At 35.3% G+C, this 17794-nt stretch overlaps 1 protein-coding gene across 2 annotated transcripts in view; it reads left to right on the top strand.

Moving 5' to 3' along the window:
- Window positions 1-17317, top strand: part of LOC145683728 (dolichyl-diphosphooligosaccharide--protein glycosyltransferase subunit 4) — a 30297-nt gene extending 12980 nt beyond the window's left edge. Inside the window, exons 2-3 of one of the 2 annotated variants that reach the window (XR_014131173.1) lie at window positions 922-1083; window positions 17225-17317. Coding sequence is in view for 1 of the 2 variants with exons in the window: in XM_081755220.1 (XP_081611346.1) it covers window positions 923-1039 (117 nt within the window). In the remaining variant the exon portion in view is untranslated. Of the gene's footprint in view, window positions 1-921; window positions 1084-17224 lie in introns of those variants that run through there. The other variant, XM_081755220.1, reaches the window with a different exon arrangement.
- The last annotated feature ends 477 nt before the right edge of the window (window positions 17318-17794 follow it).

The raw sequence follows: 17794 nt of genomic DNA, 5'->3' as shown, positions 1-17794 counted from the left end.
CGCGGCGAGTCTCATTACTTATCATACAGACCTTGTATCTGTTTTTCCGTAGGGCTTTATAGGTATTCCCTAACATTAGGGGATTTATAATATGTATATATAAGGAGTGTTCAAATGAAAAGGAACGAAACGTCGTACAAGTCACTTTGGGAGAACGTAACACTGTAGCACCTGTTCCGGTATCATGAAGACCTCGCATTCCTGGAGCAGATCGTTGCCAGTGACGATTGCTGGTGCCATAACTTCGAGCCAAAGCGAGACAGCTTGCAATGGAATTCAAAGTTGTGTTCCCAGGAGGAAAGGTGATCCTCACCATCTTTTTTGACGTCCGAGGTCCGATACTCATCGAATTCCTCGAGTACGGAAAAACCGTTAACAGTGACGTGTACTGTGAAATACTCCGTAATCTACGGAAATCTATCAAGAGCAAACAACCTGGACTTCTCACAGAGGAAGTGATTCTGCTCCATGATGACGCTTGTCCACACGTCTCCCAGGTCTCACAAAGTGTAGTGGACAAGTTCAAGTGGGAACAGCTTGATCATCCGCCATATAGCCCCGACATATCGCCCTGCGACATCCATCTATTTGATCCTCTAAAAAACATCTCAAAGGGAAGCTCTTCAACTCAGACGACGAACTGAAGGACACAGGTGCAGGACTGGCTGCTGTCACAGCCACAGGAATTCTGGGAACAGGGAATCCTTCGGCTCGTAAAACAATAGGATAGTTGTGCTCAGGTCTCTGCTGATTACTTTTGAATAAAGACTTCGATTATACTCACAGTGACATTTCGTACCTTTTCGTTTGAACACTCCTCATAAGCAAGACTGATGTATTTAGCTTTAATAAAGGTTGTGGTGCAACTTTCATGTCAATCTTACGTAATATTCATTCCTAACTGTATCATTGTTCTTTCAGGATGATAACAGACATTCAGTTGGCGATTTTCTCCAATGTTCTGGGAGTAACGCTGTTCTTACTTGTGGTGCTTTATCACTATATTTCGGCTAATTACTCAAAGGGTAAATTGGAATGAAACCGGGTTCGGATATGGAAAATCCATATCCACAGTGGAACAAGGTATGGTTTAAATTATATCATATACATTTTAAAGTTATTAGCGTGGAACGCATTTGGTATTTTACTAACCATATTATTGTTTGTGTTTTTAATTGAAAATAGCTTGATAACTTAACTACCGCTCCTGTAATAATTTGTAAACGTACTCTTATATTTACTGCTCGCGCCAGCAGGGTTGGCTGGTTTAAACCAAGGTGGTTTAAACCAGCTGGTTTTTTCAAAAAAAGCAACTGGCTTAAACCAAAAAACGAAAAGTGTTCGTAAAAGTGCAACTATTCGTAAAATCTTGATGAACACATATTTGTGGGTTATCATGTTTCACTCCCATATATTATTCGTACTATATTCAGACCTAAATTCCCCATTTTTTACTCAAAGAGATTATATTACAAAAGCAACTTTCTATGTAACTTTGTGGATTTTTCTTTTGTGGTTTTTTAAATAGTTTGTTATTATTGTTATGCAACCAAATGAAAATTTTAAACATTGTTTCGTTTTAATAATGTTTATTGATAAAATAAATCGAAATACCGTACTTTTTTTGAGGAGGGGGTGTCATACAAACCCCACTGGAGGCAATTATTGAAATAACAAGAATCTTTGGTAACTGTTTTTGTATAAATGGGTCAGAGCCAAAGTGGACTCAAATAATTCGTATCTTTATTCACTTTTCTTACGGATATGCAAAGTAAGTAGTTATATTTCTTTAACTTGGACTAATAAAAGTCGTAGTGAACTGATTTGGACTAAATTAGTTCTTCTGTACTCTGTAGTAGTTTGAAATTGTCCATATGTAATTCTGTGTAATGGTTCCACTTGTGCAATTGTTTATCTTTTTGTCCTTCTGTCCTAATGACTCTTGATGATTATATTGACAAATATGTAAAGATTAGTCAATGTATTTTTACCAGGAGTCCTTCGTGAATGAGTCAGCAGACGTATCGCATTTGTGGCCAATTAGTCCAGGTTTCGAGTTCAAATGGAGGACAATTTATCTTGGATGTAAGCCGAGAAGCGGTTTGGATTCCGCTTTAAGCTTATGTGACCCCTACAAGCATAACCCGGTTGTTGCATACTAACACCAAGGCGAAATAAGCTTATTTCTGTCCATATGTGATATAAACACATAAAGCAAATTATTTATACCAAAAAAACCTGGTTTAAACAAAAAAAACTGGTTTTTTGGTTTTTTCAATAAAAACCATGGTTTTTGCCAACCCTGGCGCCAAGTAAACTTTATAGTGGACAAACACCGTGTGCGTGGGTTTTCTCGGAGTTCCCCGTTTCCTCCCACTTGCTTCATACCGCCATTTCATTCATTCCTCATTATCATCATCTCCTTTAGTCTAGCCGGCATAACCTGGGACGTAAAACTAAGATTCATTTTCATTTTCTTGTATTTACTATCTTAATACTCAGCGTACTGTAACTATTGTGTCAGTGTTCCCTGCCATCTTCCTTAGTAGGCCTGGGCAATTACCGTGCAATTCATCTTTTTTTTTTTTTTTTCCTCGGAATTTTATCTTGCACTATTTTGTCTGCAGTGCAGACCCGGGTCCGATTCCTGACGGGAGCTTGGGTGGTTCGAATCCTACGTCCAGCTGTAGCTCCACGTCTGATATAGTTCCGCTGCTGAAAGTGACTCAAAACTCAAAATCGAAATGTGTGCACTGTAATCTTTGATAAGAGAGAAAAAACCTTGATAATATGAAATCTTTGCTCTAGGATTATCTTGTGAAAATATTGCTGTGTAAAGCGTGCGTAGATTTTTATGAAGACTTCTGTAATTTGATGACCTAATTTCTAGAAATTTCACTCTCTTGTAAAAGGCACTTTATGAAAATGTGGGTATAATCTTACTTCTATGTTAAACGTTATTTATACGTTAAAATTCGGTAATTACACACTTCTTTAACTTGTCGTGGAATTGTTCAAAATATATAAATATTTATATTACATAGCCAGTTTATTAAGATGTAATAAGTACTGCAGTAATATTGTTAATAAAAAAAGAAATACGTTTATAAATTATTATAAAATATCGTAAATTCATAATTCATACCTTACACATAAATACCTGTCTTGTAGTATCATTTTCCAAAGATTAGTGAAGTTTACTTGTTAAGAAGAGATAATACTGGAAACACCAAAGAATACAGCGCACTTTGACAAAATAAAACACATTTTTGACTAAATTGTTAATATAGTAACACAAAAACTTGCACTGCGTTAATCACTTCACAGGCACTAACTTCTGGGAGAAAGGGGGGGGGGGGGGAATGGTTGCTTTTAATAGTTGTGACTTCTGCCATATAATTTTTCAGTGTTGGTAAGCCCAATAAGTAAATGAATTTGTATATCCATTGAAAATGGAAGTGGGCGAGTAAATAATTTTAACTGTTGATGGTAATAACCGCAGTCTTTATTCGAATTTCCTGTGTATTGAATTCTGGATTCTTTGTGCACGTGTAGGAAGACTGAAATATAGGGCGCAAAATTTCTGGTCGCCCTAGAAATTTAGAGCTGGCGACCAGTGTTCAGTAGGAATGGTTTTTCCCCAAACTCACAGGGGCTGCACAGTTTGTTTCGCACGAAAATAATTGTCACTGAGTGAGAGAAAACACGGAATTTGAAGTCTTTCTTTGTCAAACCAAAAATCGTTTAGGGGAGCACCTCATAATTTGTACGTAAGAGATACTGGTGGCCATCATTTTTCGATTGATCAGTGCGTCTGACTTTGAAATTTTGTGCCCTTGTCAAATAAGTTTCTTTCTATTTGTAGAGTTGATTTATGTAATAAATAAATATTTTATTTTGTGATAAGTAAATATTTATTTATTTACAGTCACAAAATAAAAGATAAATTACATAAATTGGCTTCACAATAAAAAGGAACGTACTTCATGAGTGGTTTGTAAACTGTCTCTTGTGATACTATTACGCTCAAGGAATCGAAGGCGTTAATGAGCTCACGCATGTGGATCTTCCTGCAGTTATAATCGTTCATAAATCATTCCCTTCTATGCAGATCTGCAGAGTTTAGACATTTTCATACACAGCATTGTATACGAGGGATTGCTGATAAAGATTTAGCCTTGCTTTGAAAGAATTGAGCTGGGAATCTGAACCAGTCACACTATTCTATATATTCCCCCTGTAAGTCATTGCATATATATCTTCTATAAATCTCTGTACTTGCGACGTATGTTCTGAAATCCCTGCAAATAAAATTCCTCTGACTGTTGGTGTAACCACTTACTTGCAGCATTCATGCCTTCTGAACACTCCCAATACGTCCCTTTAGGTGTTCCTTGAGATTGAAAAATTGATTGTAGTCGGAGAGTGTCAGAAAGGCGAATAGGATTGTAGGATAGATGGGGTAATGCTATAAAGCCTCAGGAAGTCAATTTCGCTGTTGTTTCACTTGCAATATGCGATGAGGCATTATCATGAAACGTTGACACATTTGGAGAGCTTTATTCGACGTTTTTCTAGATGTTTTCCCTAAACTCCGCCAATAGAGAACAGTAATGTATTAGATTGATGATTGAACGTTGTTGGAGGTAGTGGACTAGCAGAATTCCCTTGTGATTCCAAAAGATTGTTTGCCTTTGTTTCTGCGCTGATTTCTGCACACGGAACTTCTTTGAGATGGGGGAGCCACTGTGTCATGATTCCTTAGACTGCTTTTTGATCGTATGATCGTAACAGTTTATCCATGTTTTATCAACAGTTACCATTTTATCCAGGAAATCTTTCCTCTAATGCTAGGATTCGACCCAGGTTGATTTTGCGATCTAGATAATCGTGTCCGTGAGTTTTTCCGGAGTTCTTCCATTTCCTTTCACTTTCTCATTCCAGCAATGCTTTATTACCATTTATCTTCATTAATCATTCTGCATCCAGTTAAATGACCTTTAGGTAGGCTAAGAAGATGGCTTTGAAAGACAGAGTGGCCACTCTACCAGAAAAATCGGGAATAAGCGGTGAGTTTTAAAAGTTGGGAAAATACGGGAATTCTGTGATGAAAGAAAATTTTACACGGTAACCACCAAGAAAGTTGGGTAGGTAGTTGCAACAACTGACTTTCAAACTTGTCAAAGGGAGGTCTGCATGCGAATCAACACTGTGGACTGACCAGACTGCAGTCTTGTTTTACTAGAGTTCAAGCTCAGGCTCACTGATCTCAATGGACATCGCACTTCTAGTCTGCTCATGCTCTCTCAGATACGCATTCGGTCGGATTCGGGCTCTGTCTTGCTATCCATTTATAGAACTCGTTCTCACACGCACTGGCGCTGATTTACTGAGCTTAAGAGCCAGGTTCATGTGTTCGTACACCTCTTGATTCACAGTGACAAAAACATTCATTCCCGAGACGTAAAGTTGGCGCGGAGAAATCATCCTCAGGCGGCTTCGAAAGAAGCGGAACGCCATTAAAGTAACCAACATGTTTCTTTGTTAACATCAGAGAGATATTTCAACAAGTCCTTGTAGTTGAGGATGATCTTCCAATTGATCTGCTGAAAAAAAAGCGATGTTGCAATTTTTTAAATCCTCTTGTACAGAAAGCGATGTACAAACTTAGTCAACACGTTGTTTCATCTTTATAGCTCCATATTTAATATGTTGATTACTTTGAAAGGGATATTTTTAATGCTTTTTATGTTAGTGACATTATTATTATTATTATTATTATTATTATTATTATTATTATTATTATTATTATTATTGATACATACCCAAAATGTAACCATTTTTAACATAAGTTTAACAATGGCAACAACTCGCACCGTCGAGACCGCATTTGTGTCATTTATAGCTTGTTTAGAGTGTTATGTATGAATGCAGTTAAGGTAAATTTCTGCTTTGGTATAAAGGAAGCCATTTGGGGATGATTTGAACGTGGCAAGTATACTATTGTCCTGGGAGGTCAATGATCTGATAGCAACCCATATGAATGGGTAGGGTAGAGAAGGAAGAAGACATTTGAAACAGTCATGAACAGGAACACAAATTTATTTTCAGATTTGGACGAGTGTGTGAATATATCGACATCTTCCCTAGTTCTGTATGATTTGCAAGATAACAAAAATAACCATCCCATCTATAAGCACCTGACAATTTCTCATTAGTTCCACAATATGTAAAAGAACATTTTGAATTATGTATTATTTTCCACTTTTCTTGTGACTTTTTTTTTTTTTTTTCAGAATGAAAATTGCGGTAGGTCATTAACAGAGCTCCCTCGTGGCTAAGCGCTTAGCGTACGCGCCTTTGGCGTGGGAGACTCAAGTTCAATTCCAGGCGGGAGTTCATGTGGTTCGGATTCCACGTTAATTAGTAGGTCCATATCTCATATAGTCTCGCTGTTGAAAGGGACGCTAAACTGAAAATCAAATCAAGTCATTCAAATGACTTCAAATTTAGAATTGTGCATGTGCGACAGAATGAATAAAGAAAATACAGAATGAATCACCGTAAACTAAGTGTTATTAATTGCTCATGCCTTCTTGTTCTTGTTATTTTATATATATATATATATATGACGTACGAAAGGGATGACATATGACGTACGAAGTTCCAGTCTTTATTGTTTAGCCATATTTTGTAGTAAGAAATTGTACATGTTTGTTTGATTAAATTGAGCGTCCCTTTTAACCACCGAATCTATATGAGAGGTTGTCCTACACTTTAAAGATGGAATCGAAACTACTGTAATGTGTTCAATGCTCTCCAACTGGGAGTCGAATCCGGGACCTCGTTCACTAAAGGGGCGCGCGCTAACCATTAGATCAACGGGAGGGCTGTTCGTGTTAATATAAGAGTAGACAGGTTTGGAGCCCCAATTTTGTTTCTTACTTTCAAATGAAATGAAACCAAATAGATCCAGTATGTGACTTTCCATGTCTCAGGTGAAATCTTTAATACACGCCAAAGTGTTAAAGTTCTGTACATACGAGAATTTGGGCTTCGAAAGAAAAGTTAATTGGTCAGTTTTTTCCTTTTCCTTTTTTCGAAAGAGACTGTATGTACGGTGCCGAGTGTATAAAAAATCCGGGGCTATTGGCCAAACCCATTATGACTGAAGATACGAAAAAAATGGAAAGAGAGAAAAGCTGTTGGAAATAGATTATTTTTAATTAAAATGTTGGAATTTTTTTACAATCGCACCAGCTGTTTGGGCTCTACACTGGTAAGGCGTCCAATATTAAATGAAAAAGCAACTTGTAACTTATTCATTACACCTTTGGAAGTAATATGCGATGAAGCATATGAAGTAATACGGGATAAGAACGTGAAAGAAGATGTAAGGAAGAGAATATTAGAGAGGAAAGGATTCAAGAAATTAATGAATAAGACAGGTAGAATACCAAATATAAAAGTATTTCCAAAAATACGTAAGTTAAATTGAGTCCAGTGATGGACTGTAGGAATAATATTTTTTAACCGTTAGAAGAAGGAATGAAAAGGGTTGCGGAAGAAATAAGAGAAGAAGAAAGTAGACGAATGAAAAACAGAGAAGAGGTGAAGAGAAGGTTAGTGCAGATAAGAGGAGAGAAAATAGCAATTTGTTTAGTATAGATGTGAAGGCCGTGTTCCATAGCATTAAGAGATAATGTCATAAAAGCAGTAGAAGATGAAATGAAGGATAACATTATAAGAAAGTGGAGAGAGGAGAAAGTGATTAAGACCCCTTAAGGGTGAGTTGGGAGAATAGTGTGTGTACTATATGTGAAAAACTGGTGAAGATAAAAGAAGGGCTAAGCGTAATGTCGAGATTGAGTCCGGTATTCTCGGAAATCGTAAGGGACCGCGGTGGCTCAGTGGTACAGCGTTCGCCTCTGTTGTGTGAGGTTCCTGGTTTGATCTCCGCTCATACCAAGTGAACTTTGTGGTAAACAAACACCGTGTGCGTGGGTTTTTCCGGTGTTTTCCCACTTTCACTTTCCACCATTTAATTCATTTCTCATCACCACCGTCTCCTTTAGCCTACGCGCCATAACCATGGGACGTAGGACAGAAAGATTTTTACGTAATGAACAATAAGAACATAAGGTTCAAGAAGAAGGGCAGAATCGTATAATGTTTTATAGATATATAGACGATTGTGTGGGAATATGGAAAGACAGTAGGTAGCAATTGGAGAAATTTGGTAAAAGAATCGAGGATGGACATAAAGGGATCAAGGTAGAAAAGGAAGTGGAAGAGAAGAATAAGATAAACTTATAGATATGACGATAAAGTAAGTCAGTGGAAAATTCCGGACAAGGTGGTACAGGAAAGAATGCTCTGCTAGAATATACTGCCATAAGAGGAAAAATAAAATGTATCTAAATTAAATCAAGATATCGCTATTATCAACAATAAAAAACTTCTCATATACCTAGGTACTTATAAAAAAAATTAAATAATGTAGATATAGGAACCAAGAAGAACTTCATAAGAAATATGCAAAGGATAGAAATGATAGTGACGATGGAAGAGGACATGGAAATACTACACCAATTACTAATTAGAAATGAATACAAAAGAGAAACTTTGAAGGAATGGAGAAGAGACAGAAAGGAAGGAAAAGAGAAGAAGAAGGAGTTGATTTTAACGTCCCTTTCAGCAGCGAGGTTATATGAGACGGAACTGACTGATTAACGTGGAATCTGGGTCTCCCACGCCAAAGGCGTCTACGTTAACCGCTTAACCATGAAGGAGCGCTTGAAGAAGAAAGAAGGTAGTTTGGAATTAAGAGCTTAGGTGATAAAACAAAGGTTCTTATAATGTTTCTGAGGAAAGGAGACGTTTAAGCATTTAAAAAAGGAGGATTTTAGACTAAGTAAGACAGAAAGAAAATTTAAGAAAGGGAAAGAGATAAAGGCAGAAGAGGAAGGAGTAGTATATCGAATCAGCTGTAAAGAATGTAATGTGAAGTACATAGGAGAAACAGGGAAGAGATTGGAAGAAAGAAAGAAAGAAAGAAAAAAAAACATAGAGACGACGTCCTGATTACCTCAGGATTCTGAAACCTGTATTTTTTTGGATAGGGCACATATTTGCTTCTGAGTGAAGTCTTCACCCGACAACGGTATGTCTCATAGTATTAGAGTTATGGATCTTTAAAGTTTATTTTTTCATGTTTTCAGCAGCCTATAACTCCGAAATAACGAATTTCTGTACCCAGGTTGGTCTATACTTTTTGTTTTATCTTGGTGTCAGGAATCACCTCCCAAACGTTATCAGTGTTGGTTTGAAACACCTTGTACTTAGAAAACGTATTTGAATCGAAATGAAATTATAACAGCTCGACCCAATCAATTTCAAGTTGTTCTGCCATTATTATTATTATTATTATTTAAAAAAAAAAAAAAAACTCCTTGTCCCCTAGGGTATGCATTTCAATGAAAATTCAGGTCAACTCAAATATGCTAACTATGTTGAAAAAATAATTTTAAAGTTTCAGTTTAACAGTTTCATAACTTTCGTTATTTTACGAATATAAAATGGGAAATTAAAATGTAAAAATTGCAGCCTTCGTCTGCCTTTTAAGCAGAATTTTCTAAAACCCTGGACAGGTGTCAATTTGCGTTTTGAACAAGTGCTTACAACAACCGGTGAACCGAACTCGCTCCCAGCATGCAAATCTGTGTCTGAACCGAGACGATCAAAGCTTGTCCCTGACCGAGCTAGACCACCAAATATCTTTATTCCATAGACATTGGGCTACTTCCCTACCAAATTTTCGTACAGGTCCGGCTAGTACTTGCCGTTAATCAAAGTACCATATACAAGCCAAACCGAGCTTGTCTCTGGCCGAGCTCGTGCACCAAATATAGCGATCTTTATTTCTGAGACAATTGGCTACTTGACCAGTAAATTTTTGTTAGATCCGGCCTGTAGTTTCCGAGAAATAAAGTACCACATAAAAGTCGAGCCTAGACTGTCTCTGGCCGAATTCGGCTACCGATCTTCATTTCTTACACAATTAGGATGGTTGCAATTTTCCCCAGCCCAAAAATATCCAGTAGGTTCTTTCAGGTAAAACCCACAATATCCACCTCGAAAAATATACACTTCAAACGTGAATTGAAATAATTAACTTAATGTGACCATAATTACTTTTTTCAATACTGTTTCTGAGTACATTTCTAGTTTCAGAGTTTGCTTTATGAGTGTTGTTACATAAATTCTAAGCCTAACCAAGAAATTTTAGAAGTAGACTAGTTTTCTGTTAGAAGTTTTTGTTTTCTTTCTAGTGTCCGAGCCTTACATCCATACAACGTCACACTCCATACATATGTGTTCATCAGCATTTTCTTCAGTTTTGTGTTTATATTTCTCCTCAGAAGCTCTTGGTTCAAACGTCTTCTTCGGCTTGATCTCACGTCTTGTTTGCACTTATTATTGCTTGTTATTGTACCTCTTTAAGTAATAGAATTCATGTTCCTCTGCTGCCGGTGATCTTATGTTGACTTTCCATGTTTCTTTTCTATCGTATGTCCAATTTTTGTTTTCCTCTTATGATCTTCATATTGAGTTGGTTGCTTAGCAGTTACGTTTCATTTAGAACTGCTTCAAATGTTTAATTAAAGAAAATAGTTAAATAATATTGTATAAATAGTTAAAACCGAAATCATTGAATCGTGTAATGACATATGACGCAGATTTTTAACTTCGGTCCTTCTTGTCTATTACGTGATCTATTTACAAGAGGAAATTAAATATTTAGAATGCACTATGTATTCAAATGATGTTAAATGATATAGAAAATATATACAGGGTGTCTACTGATACTGGAAATACTGGAATTTAATTTTGATATTGGAAATACTGAAAATATACTGGAATTTTGATCCACATACTGGAAAAAATTATGAAACTGCTGATAATTTGTCAGCAATACTTTTTTTGTAATTGTTTTAGTAGTCTTAGAAACAATTTTGTATTCATTGAGATTGTAAATTTTTCCAAATCAAGAGTTGTATATATATTTTGTAATTAGACATTTAAATAATGGGTGAAGTGGAGGGCTGTGAGGGGGGGTTGGGAGGCCCGTTAAAAAAAACATTAAAAAGTCATTGTATTTTTAAAAAAATCAAGGTTAACTAAATTAAAAAATATTCTTTTGATGGTAAAACAATTACAAACCTGAAATTATCAAGAGAGTGATTATTCCTAAAGAACTTTAAAATATCATTATATTAGGTACTGGAATTTTGCTGATAGTTATACTGAGTATGCTGGAAATATACTGGAATTTTGAAAATGAAACTCAGTGTACACCCTGATGTACGATTGTAACGTATCAAATAGCAAAATGTACATTTAAACTATATATGTAATTGGAATATATTGTGTGATAATTTGCGTATTTTTGAACATTGATAAATGTACTTTTATTGTATTTACAACAGAGTTGGCTGGTTTAAACCAATGTGGTTTAAACCAGTTGTTTAAAAAATAAATAAATAAATAAAAAAAAACTGGCTTAAACCAAACAAAAAAAAAAAAAAAAAAAAAAAGAACGAAAAATGCTTTAAATCGTGGGAATCTCATGGTGACGTCTCCACATATGAAACCATCTGCATTACGTTTATGTACTTTTCACCAGGGTTGGCAAAAACCATGGTTTTTATTTAAAAAACCAAAAAAACCGGTTTTTTGGTTTAAACCAGGTTTTTATGGTTTAAATGATTTGCTCTATATATTCATATCATATATGGACAGAAATAAGTTTGTTTCGCCTTGATGTTATTATGCAACAACCGGGTTATGCTGGAAGGGGTCACATAAGCTTAAAGCGGAATAAAAACCGCTTCTCGAGTTACATCCGAGAGAAATTGTCCTCCATTTGAACTCAGAACCAGGACTAATTGGCCACAAATGCAATACGTCTGCCGACTCACTCACGAAGGAATCCTGATAAAAAAAATACGTTGTACTGATCTTTATATGCTTCTTAATATAACTGTCAAGAGTCATTTCAGAAGGACAAAAAGATAAACAGTTGCACAAGTGAAACCATTACACAGAATTACATATGAACAATTTCAAAGTACTACGGAGTACAGAAGAACTAATTTAGTTCAAGTTAGTTAACAACGACTTTTATTGGTCCAAACTAAAGAAATACACCGACTTAATCTGCATATCAATAAGAAAAGTGAATAAAGATACGAATTATTTGAGTCCACTTTTGCTCAAACTCATTTATACATAAATAGATACCAAAGATACTTATTTCACTAAATGCCTCTCATGGGGTCTGTATGACCCCCCCCCACACAAAAAAAGTACGGCATTTTCGATGTATTTTATCAATAGTAAACATTGAAACGAAACAATATTTAGAATTTTTTTCGATTGCAATTACATAACAATAATAACTACAAAAAAAAAAAAAAAAAATCACAAAATAAACATTTATAAACTTGTAAAAAAAGTTGCTTTTGTAGTATAATCTTTTTGAGTAATGAATGGGGAATTTAGGTCTGAATATAATACGAATAATATACGGGAGCGAAACGTGATAACCCACAAATGTGTGTTCATCAAGATTTTACAAACACTTACACTTTTACGAACATTTTTTTGTTTTTTGGTTTAAACCAGCCAACCCTGCTTTTCACCTTTTAATCAAGGGGTCCCGTGTTCAATTGTCGGTCAAACCACAGCCCATATTTCAAGTGTAAACCAAGTAGCGATTCGAGGTGTCCCTTTAAGCGAAAGTCTTCTCCGTGATAACCTTGGTATTTCATAAGAATGTTAAGCCTAAACATACGAAACGAAACGAAACCAAATTATATATTTGTACTTGCCTGAATACCTGTTATTTTATAAAGAAGCCAAGGTTGCTTAAATATATTGATAGAAATTGGCAAAATTTATCAACTGCCTACGCAGCTTCCAACATCAGCTTGGATTTGACTTTGTTTTAATTTTATTGAATGATATCTACATACCAAATTTGTAATTTAATACCTCAGTTTTAGCGTAGTGGTTATGATACGTTGACCTTAAAATTTTATATACAAATACATAAAGGGAGTTTCCCGATTTATATATAATTGTATAATTGTTTTACTTGTGTAACTGTTTATCTTTTTGTCCTTCTGAAATGACTCTTGACAATTATATTAACAACTAGGCCTATGTAAAGATCAGTACAACTTATTTTTATCAGGAGTCCTTCGTGAGTGAGTCTGCAATCGCATTTGTGAGCAATTAGTCCCGGTTTCGTGTCGAAATGGACAATTTTTCTTGGATGAAGTCGAGAAGCGGTTTGGATTCCGCGTTAAGCTTATGTGACCCCTTCCAGCATAACCTTGTTGTTGCATAATACCAAGGCGAAAGAAACTAATTTCTGTCCATATCTAATATAAATACATAGAGTAAATTATTTAAACCAAACAAACCTGGTTTAAACCAAAAAAACCTGTTTTTTTTTTGTTTTTTTCTATAAAGAAACATGGTTTTTGCCAACCCTGATTTACAACCACTTCATCAGTTTGTAGCTTTTATACTATGAATCATGTAACACTGAAACTGTTTGAAATCTAAAGATTTGGATAAACTATTTGTTGTGGACGAAAGTCGTAAAATTTCTAGTAATCTAGAAAATCTATGACTGTAAACATGGACGATGCTTTTTCACTGCAAGCTGACATAAATATGTTTTATAATTGGTGCTCTACCTGGAATCTGTCTCTAAATTTCAATAAATGTATTACAATCTCTATTTCCTTAAAAAAAGAATGTTCTTCGAACAGATATATAATGTCAACAATGTATCTATCAAACACGTCTCATCTCAAAAAGATCTAGGTGTTGTCTTTGATGGAAAACTCTCCTTTGAGCATCATATAAGTTCGATTTCATCCAGGACTATGGAACTATTTGGTCTGCTTTTTAGATTTCCGGAATTACAACGTCTCCCTGTTCTTACAATGTTGTATTTCTCTGATCATTAAATATTGTTCATCTGTATGGAACAGGGCAGTACCTACTAAATCTATCTTGCATTGACTCTGTATTAAACCTCTTTCTTGCCATAGTTAGATTTAGAATTCCTAAGTTATAATTTCTCGAAACCAGAACTAATGTCTTTATGTTCCCCTGACAAACGACGCCGCGGAGCTGACTTACTTTACCTGTGTAAAATCATCAATGGCAAAATTGACTCTGAATTTTTACTATCACATTAACTTTCGTGTTCCTCGGCGGCGAACTCGCTTTCTCAATTGGCTAACTTATGAGACACCTAGGTTATCAATTGTAAAGCGCTCTTTGTTTTATAGACTAGTGCATGATTAGAATACATTGTCAATTGATGTAACATTTTTACCTTTGAGAGAAGCTTTAGAATTCAATTGATGAGAAGTTTGTATATTGACAGAAGAACTTGTTTCTGTATTTTATCTGTTTTTTATTATTTTCTTTTTCTTTTTGTCTTTATGTTGTACAGTTTCAGCTAATTGGTCTAGTGCTGAATGAAATATGGTAAATAAATAAAAATGGGGACAATCGTAGGCAACACTAGCTAAGTAAAGAAATGGCAAATATTATAGGGAGAATAAAACTTGGATGAGAAAATATAATAATCAATGTAATCGAAAGAAAATGAAGAGGGGAAATACCGATAGCATGTTCATGCATCAAATGCGTATCGCTCACTAATTTTATCCATATCTCATGAATTAATTGATTAATTTTGATGTTCCAAAAACAGTTTGAAAATAGACATTATTATCTAAAACTTTCTTAGGAACTTTTTTTTCCCCTGAAAATCCTCGTATTTTCTAGATATTTCAAAGTAAAATAAAAATGAGATTGACGAAAGTGAAGAACATGAAGAAGATTTTAGCGACCAAATTAGTTTTGTAAATATAATTAACCTGTCCACTTCTTTCGGTGCAATTTGACGTTTACAAGATGAAAATCCATGAATATTTGTTCAAGTGCGAGCGTGGGAATTCCCGCGCCTTCATCTTGAAACGCCATTTTGAAAGTGGAGCCAGCATGCTATCGATGGGAACTTTTAGTATGTTATAAGGATTGGTATAAAATACCTTTCACCTAATTAATAGGACACCACCTCTTTATTTTGGATATCTTTCCTTGCCTAATAGTATAGGGGCATGTGTAAATATAACAAAGTCCGTTTGATTTTGAATGGAGCAGTTATATGATTGGTGGCGATGGATGGGTCATGAACTATAGAATCTTGTACTACCTGGTGTCTTGCTTCAAACTGTGACCGAGCCGGTGTATGACATCATACTTCTAAGATCGCCACTAAAGCCGACATCGATTTTTTTTTTTTAGCACTATACAGGCTATAAAGTGCTTAACCGATTTTCATGGGAGATGGCCCATTTTATTCCTTCTGGCTGCTACATGTGGCTTTGTATTTGCCAAATAAATAGTTTCACTACGTCAAAAATTAAGAAAACTATAAAAACTGAGGTAAAATTAAATTGCTTTTTCGAACTTCAATGGGTATATCGACTAAACTATCGAATATGTTTTAATAAGTGTCGTTTTCCTCCATGGCTATTATTTATATATATTGCATAAGATATTTGTCAATATATAATTGTATTTATTTACAGATTTAACAGAAAGTCGGCAAAATTGATGTAAAATTGGGTCTCTTGAAAGATATGCAGTCAAATATCGATAATGAAAATGGTGTGAAGTATAAAATGTTAACAAATCATTATGCCGATAAATACGTGAAATTAAACAAAAAGTTTCCGATTATAGGGTAATTTATTTTCGTATTGTAGTGGACTACTTCTTTATTACTGTTAAAAGAAAGATTCGCATCCTAATTAAACAAAAATAAAAATCAGTAAAGATATTGGGTTATGAAAGCAAAACAATTAGTAAAATATTTGGAATACACAAACAAACCCTTTTTATTATTACACAGTTGTTTAGAAAGGAAACTAATAATAACAATTTGTCTTATGAGTCATCATCTGAGTAAGACAATTGCATTTGATCGTCATTTTCACTCTTTGTTACAATGCTCTTCCTCTACTCCACATTTGCACAGTTCTGTACGTCTAAGTGATTGAGCATAGCATTTGCAATTGATACAATTGATAACACATCGTCCTTTGACAGAACCGCAACGTATCAATTTTAAAATAGCTTCTGGAGCGCATGATAGGAAAATACTCTTTTCCTATCAAAACGTAAATGGTCAGGGACATCCAGTTGTGGAAGATTAGCTCGCTGCCACTCCATCAGTTGGAAGTGAGTTCTTAAGATGTGTTGATGAGAAACTGGCCCTGTTGGCAGCAAATTTTCACTTTGAACGTCTTTTTTGGTAAACAGCTACCACCGGAGCTTACCAATGTCTGAAAATTGTTTACCTTGTAAATATACGCGACAATTGAACTTTTCTATCAACTTTTCTTTCTTTCAAATGTAAAACTTTCTGGGAGCCTAATTTATCAAATGCTTCTAGAACATTTTCTTCAGAAGATTCAAAAAACTTTCCAGAAAGATTGTTTTCTTCTATTCTTGAAGCAACCTACTGTGTCACACCCAGACAGAGAATGAAGTCCTAATAATACCTCAACTAGTTTGGGATTTAGGCAAGGATAAATACGATTAAGTTCTATTCGCCTCCTATTAGCTCCAGTTCCGGTCACAAACGCATTGTCTGGTGGGAGCAACTGTGACTAGCTCAATAACAGAACAAAGACATCTATATTTGAATGGATGTGGGGAGTAGAACCAAGGGCTGATACATGTAAACATTATAAAATATTTTTATATCAGCTTCCTCGTGACTACTTGCAAGTTTGTAACATTATTTCTAATCGAAGACTTTGTCTTGTTCCTCCACTGGCAGAAGATGATAACATTGGGAACCTAAATTTTTAGAACAGATACGACAAATGTTTAAATGAAGGTGGTAATTATGTAGAGAAGTGAGGGCAGCTTTAGGTGTGTAATAGACTTGTTTTTTCCAATAAATATTGTGTTTTGTACTATGTATAACTAGTCTTTATTTTCTGGATGTCCCTCGTATTTGTTAGTACCAGTAAAATAGTTCTTTGGTAGATTTTTTGTTGTTCAATGATATGTAAGTTCAAGTAGAAATAAATTGCATTTTTCTTTTTTATCGTTTCAGGTGTAAATGTGAGGATAACACGTGAAGTTCTTCTTTTTGTTAAATGTATTTTTGTAATAAAACTTTCAAATAAAATCTTTTGAGTTACCTCAACTGTTGTTTTCTTCATAAGAGTTGTCACGAAAGTTTCACCGGAGAGAAGAAGTCCAAACTATTGTGGTAATTAAGAACTTTTTGTATGTTGGTCTAAATTTGGAACTGTAAGCGATATAAAACATATAAAGCTATAATTTTCTATACAGGCGTAATTTAATTAATTTACTGTATTTGTTGGTGTAAAGGCGTACTCTATTTTGAGATAGGGGGCGCGGTGGCTCAGTGGTAGAGCGTTCACTGGTGGGTGCTTGGAGTGGTTCAAGAGCTCAGTGGTGCTTTTGGGGTCCCTGGCTCGATCCCAGCTCGCGCCGTGTGGACTTTGTGGTGGACAAACACCGTGCTCGTGGGTTTTCTCGGGGTTCTCCCGTTTCCTCCCACTTCATTCCACCATTTCACTCATCTCTCATCATCACCGTCTCCTTTAGCCTAACCGGCATAAACGTGGGACGTAAAACTTAAAGATTTCATTTCATT

This window comes from Thermobia domestica, chromosome 1 (genome assembly GCF_964235325.1).
Source record: "Thermobia domestica chromosome 1, izTheDome1.hap1.1, whole genome shotgun sequence".
Lineage (NCBI taxonomy): Eukaryota > Metazoa > Arthropoda > Insecta > Zygentoma > Lepismatidae > Thermobia > Thermobia domestica.
The sequence above is the reverse complement of the archived record's forward strand: the minus strand, read 5'-3'. Positions and strand labels throughout refer to the sequence as shown.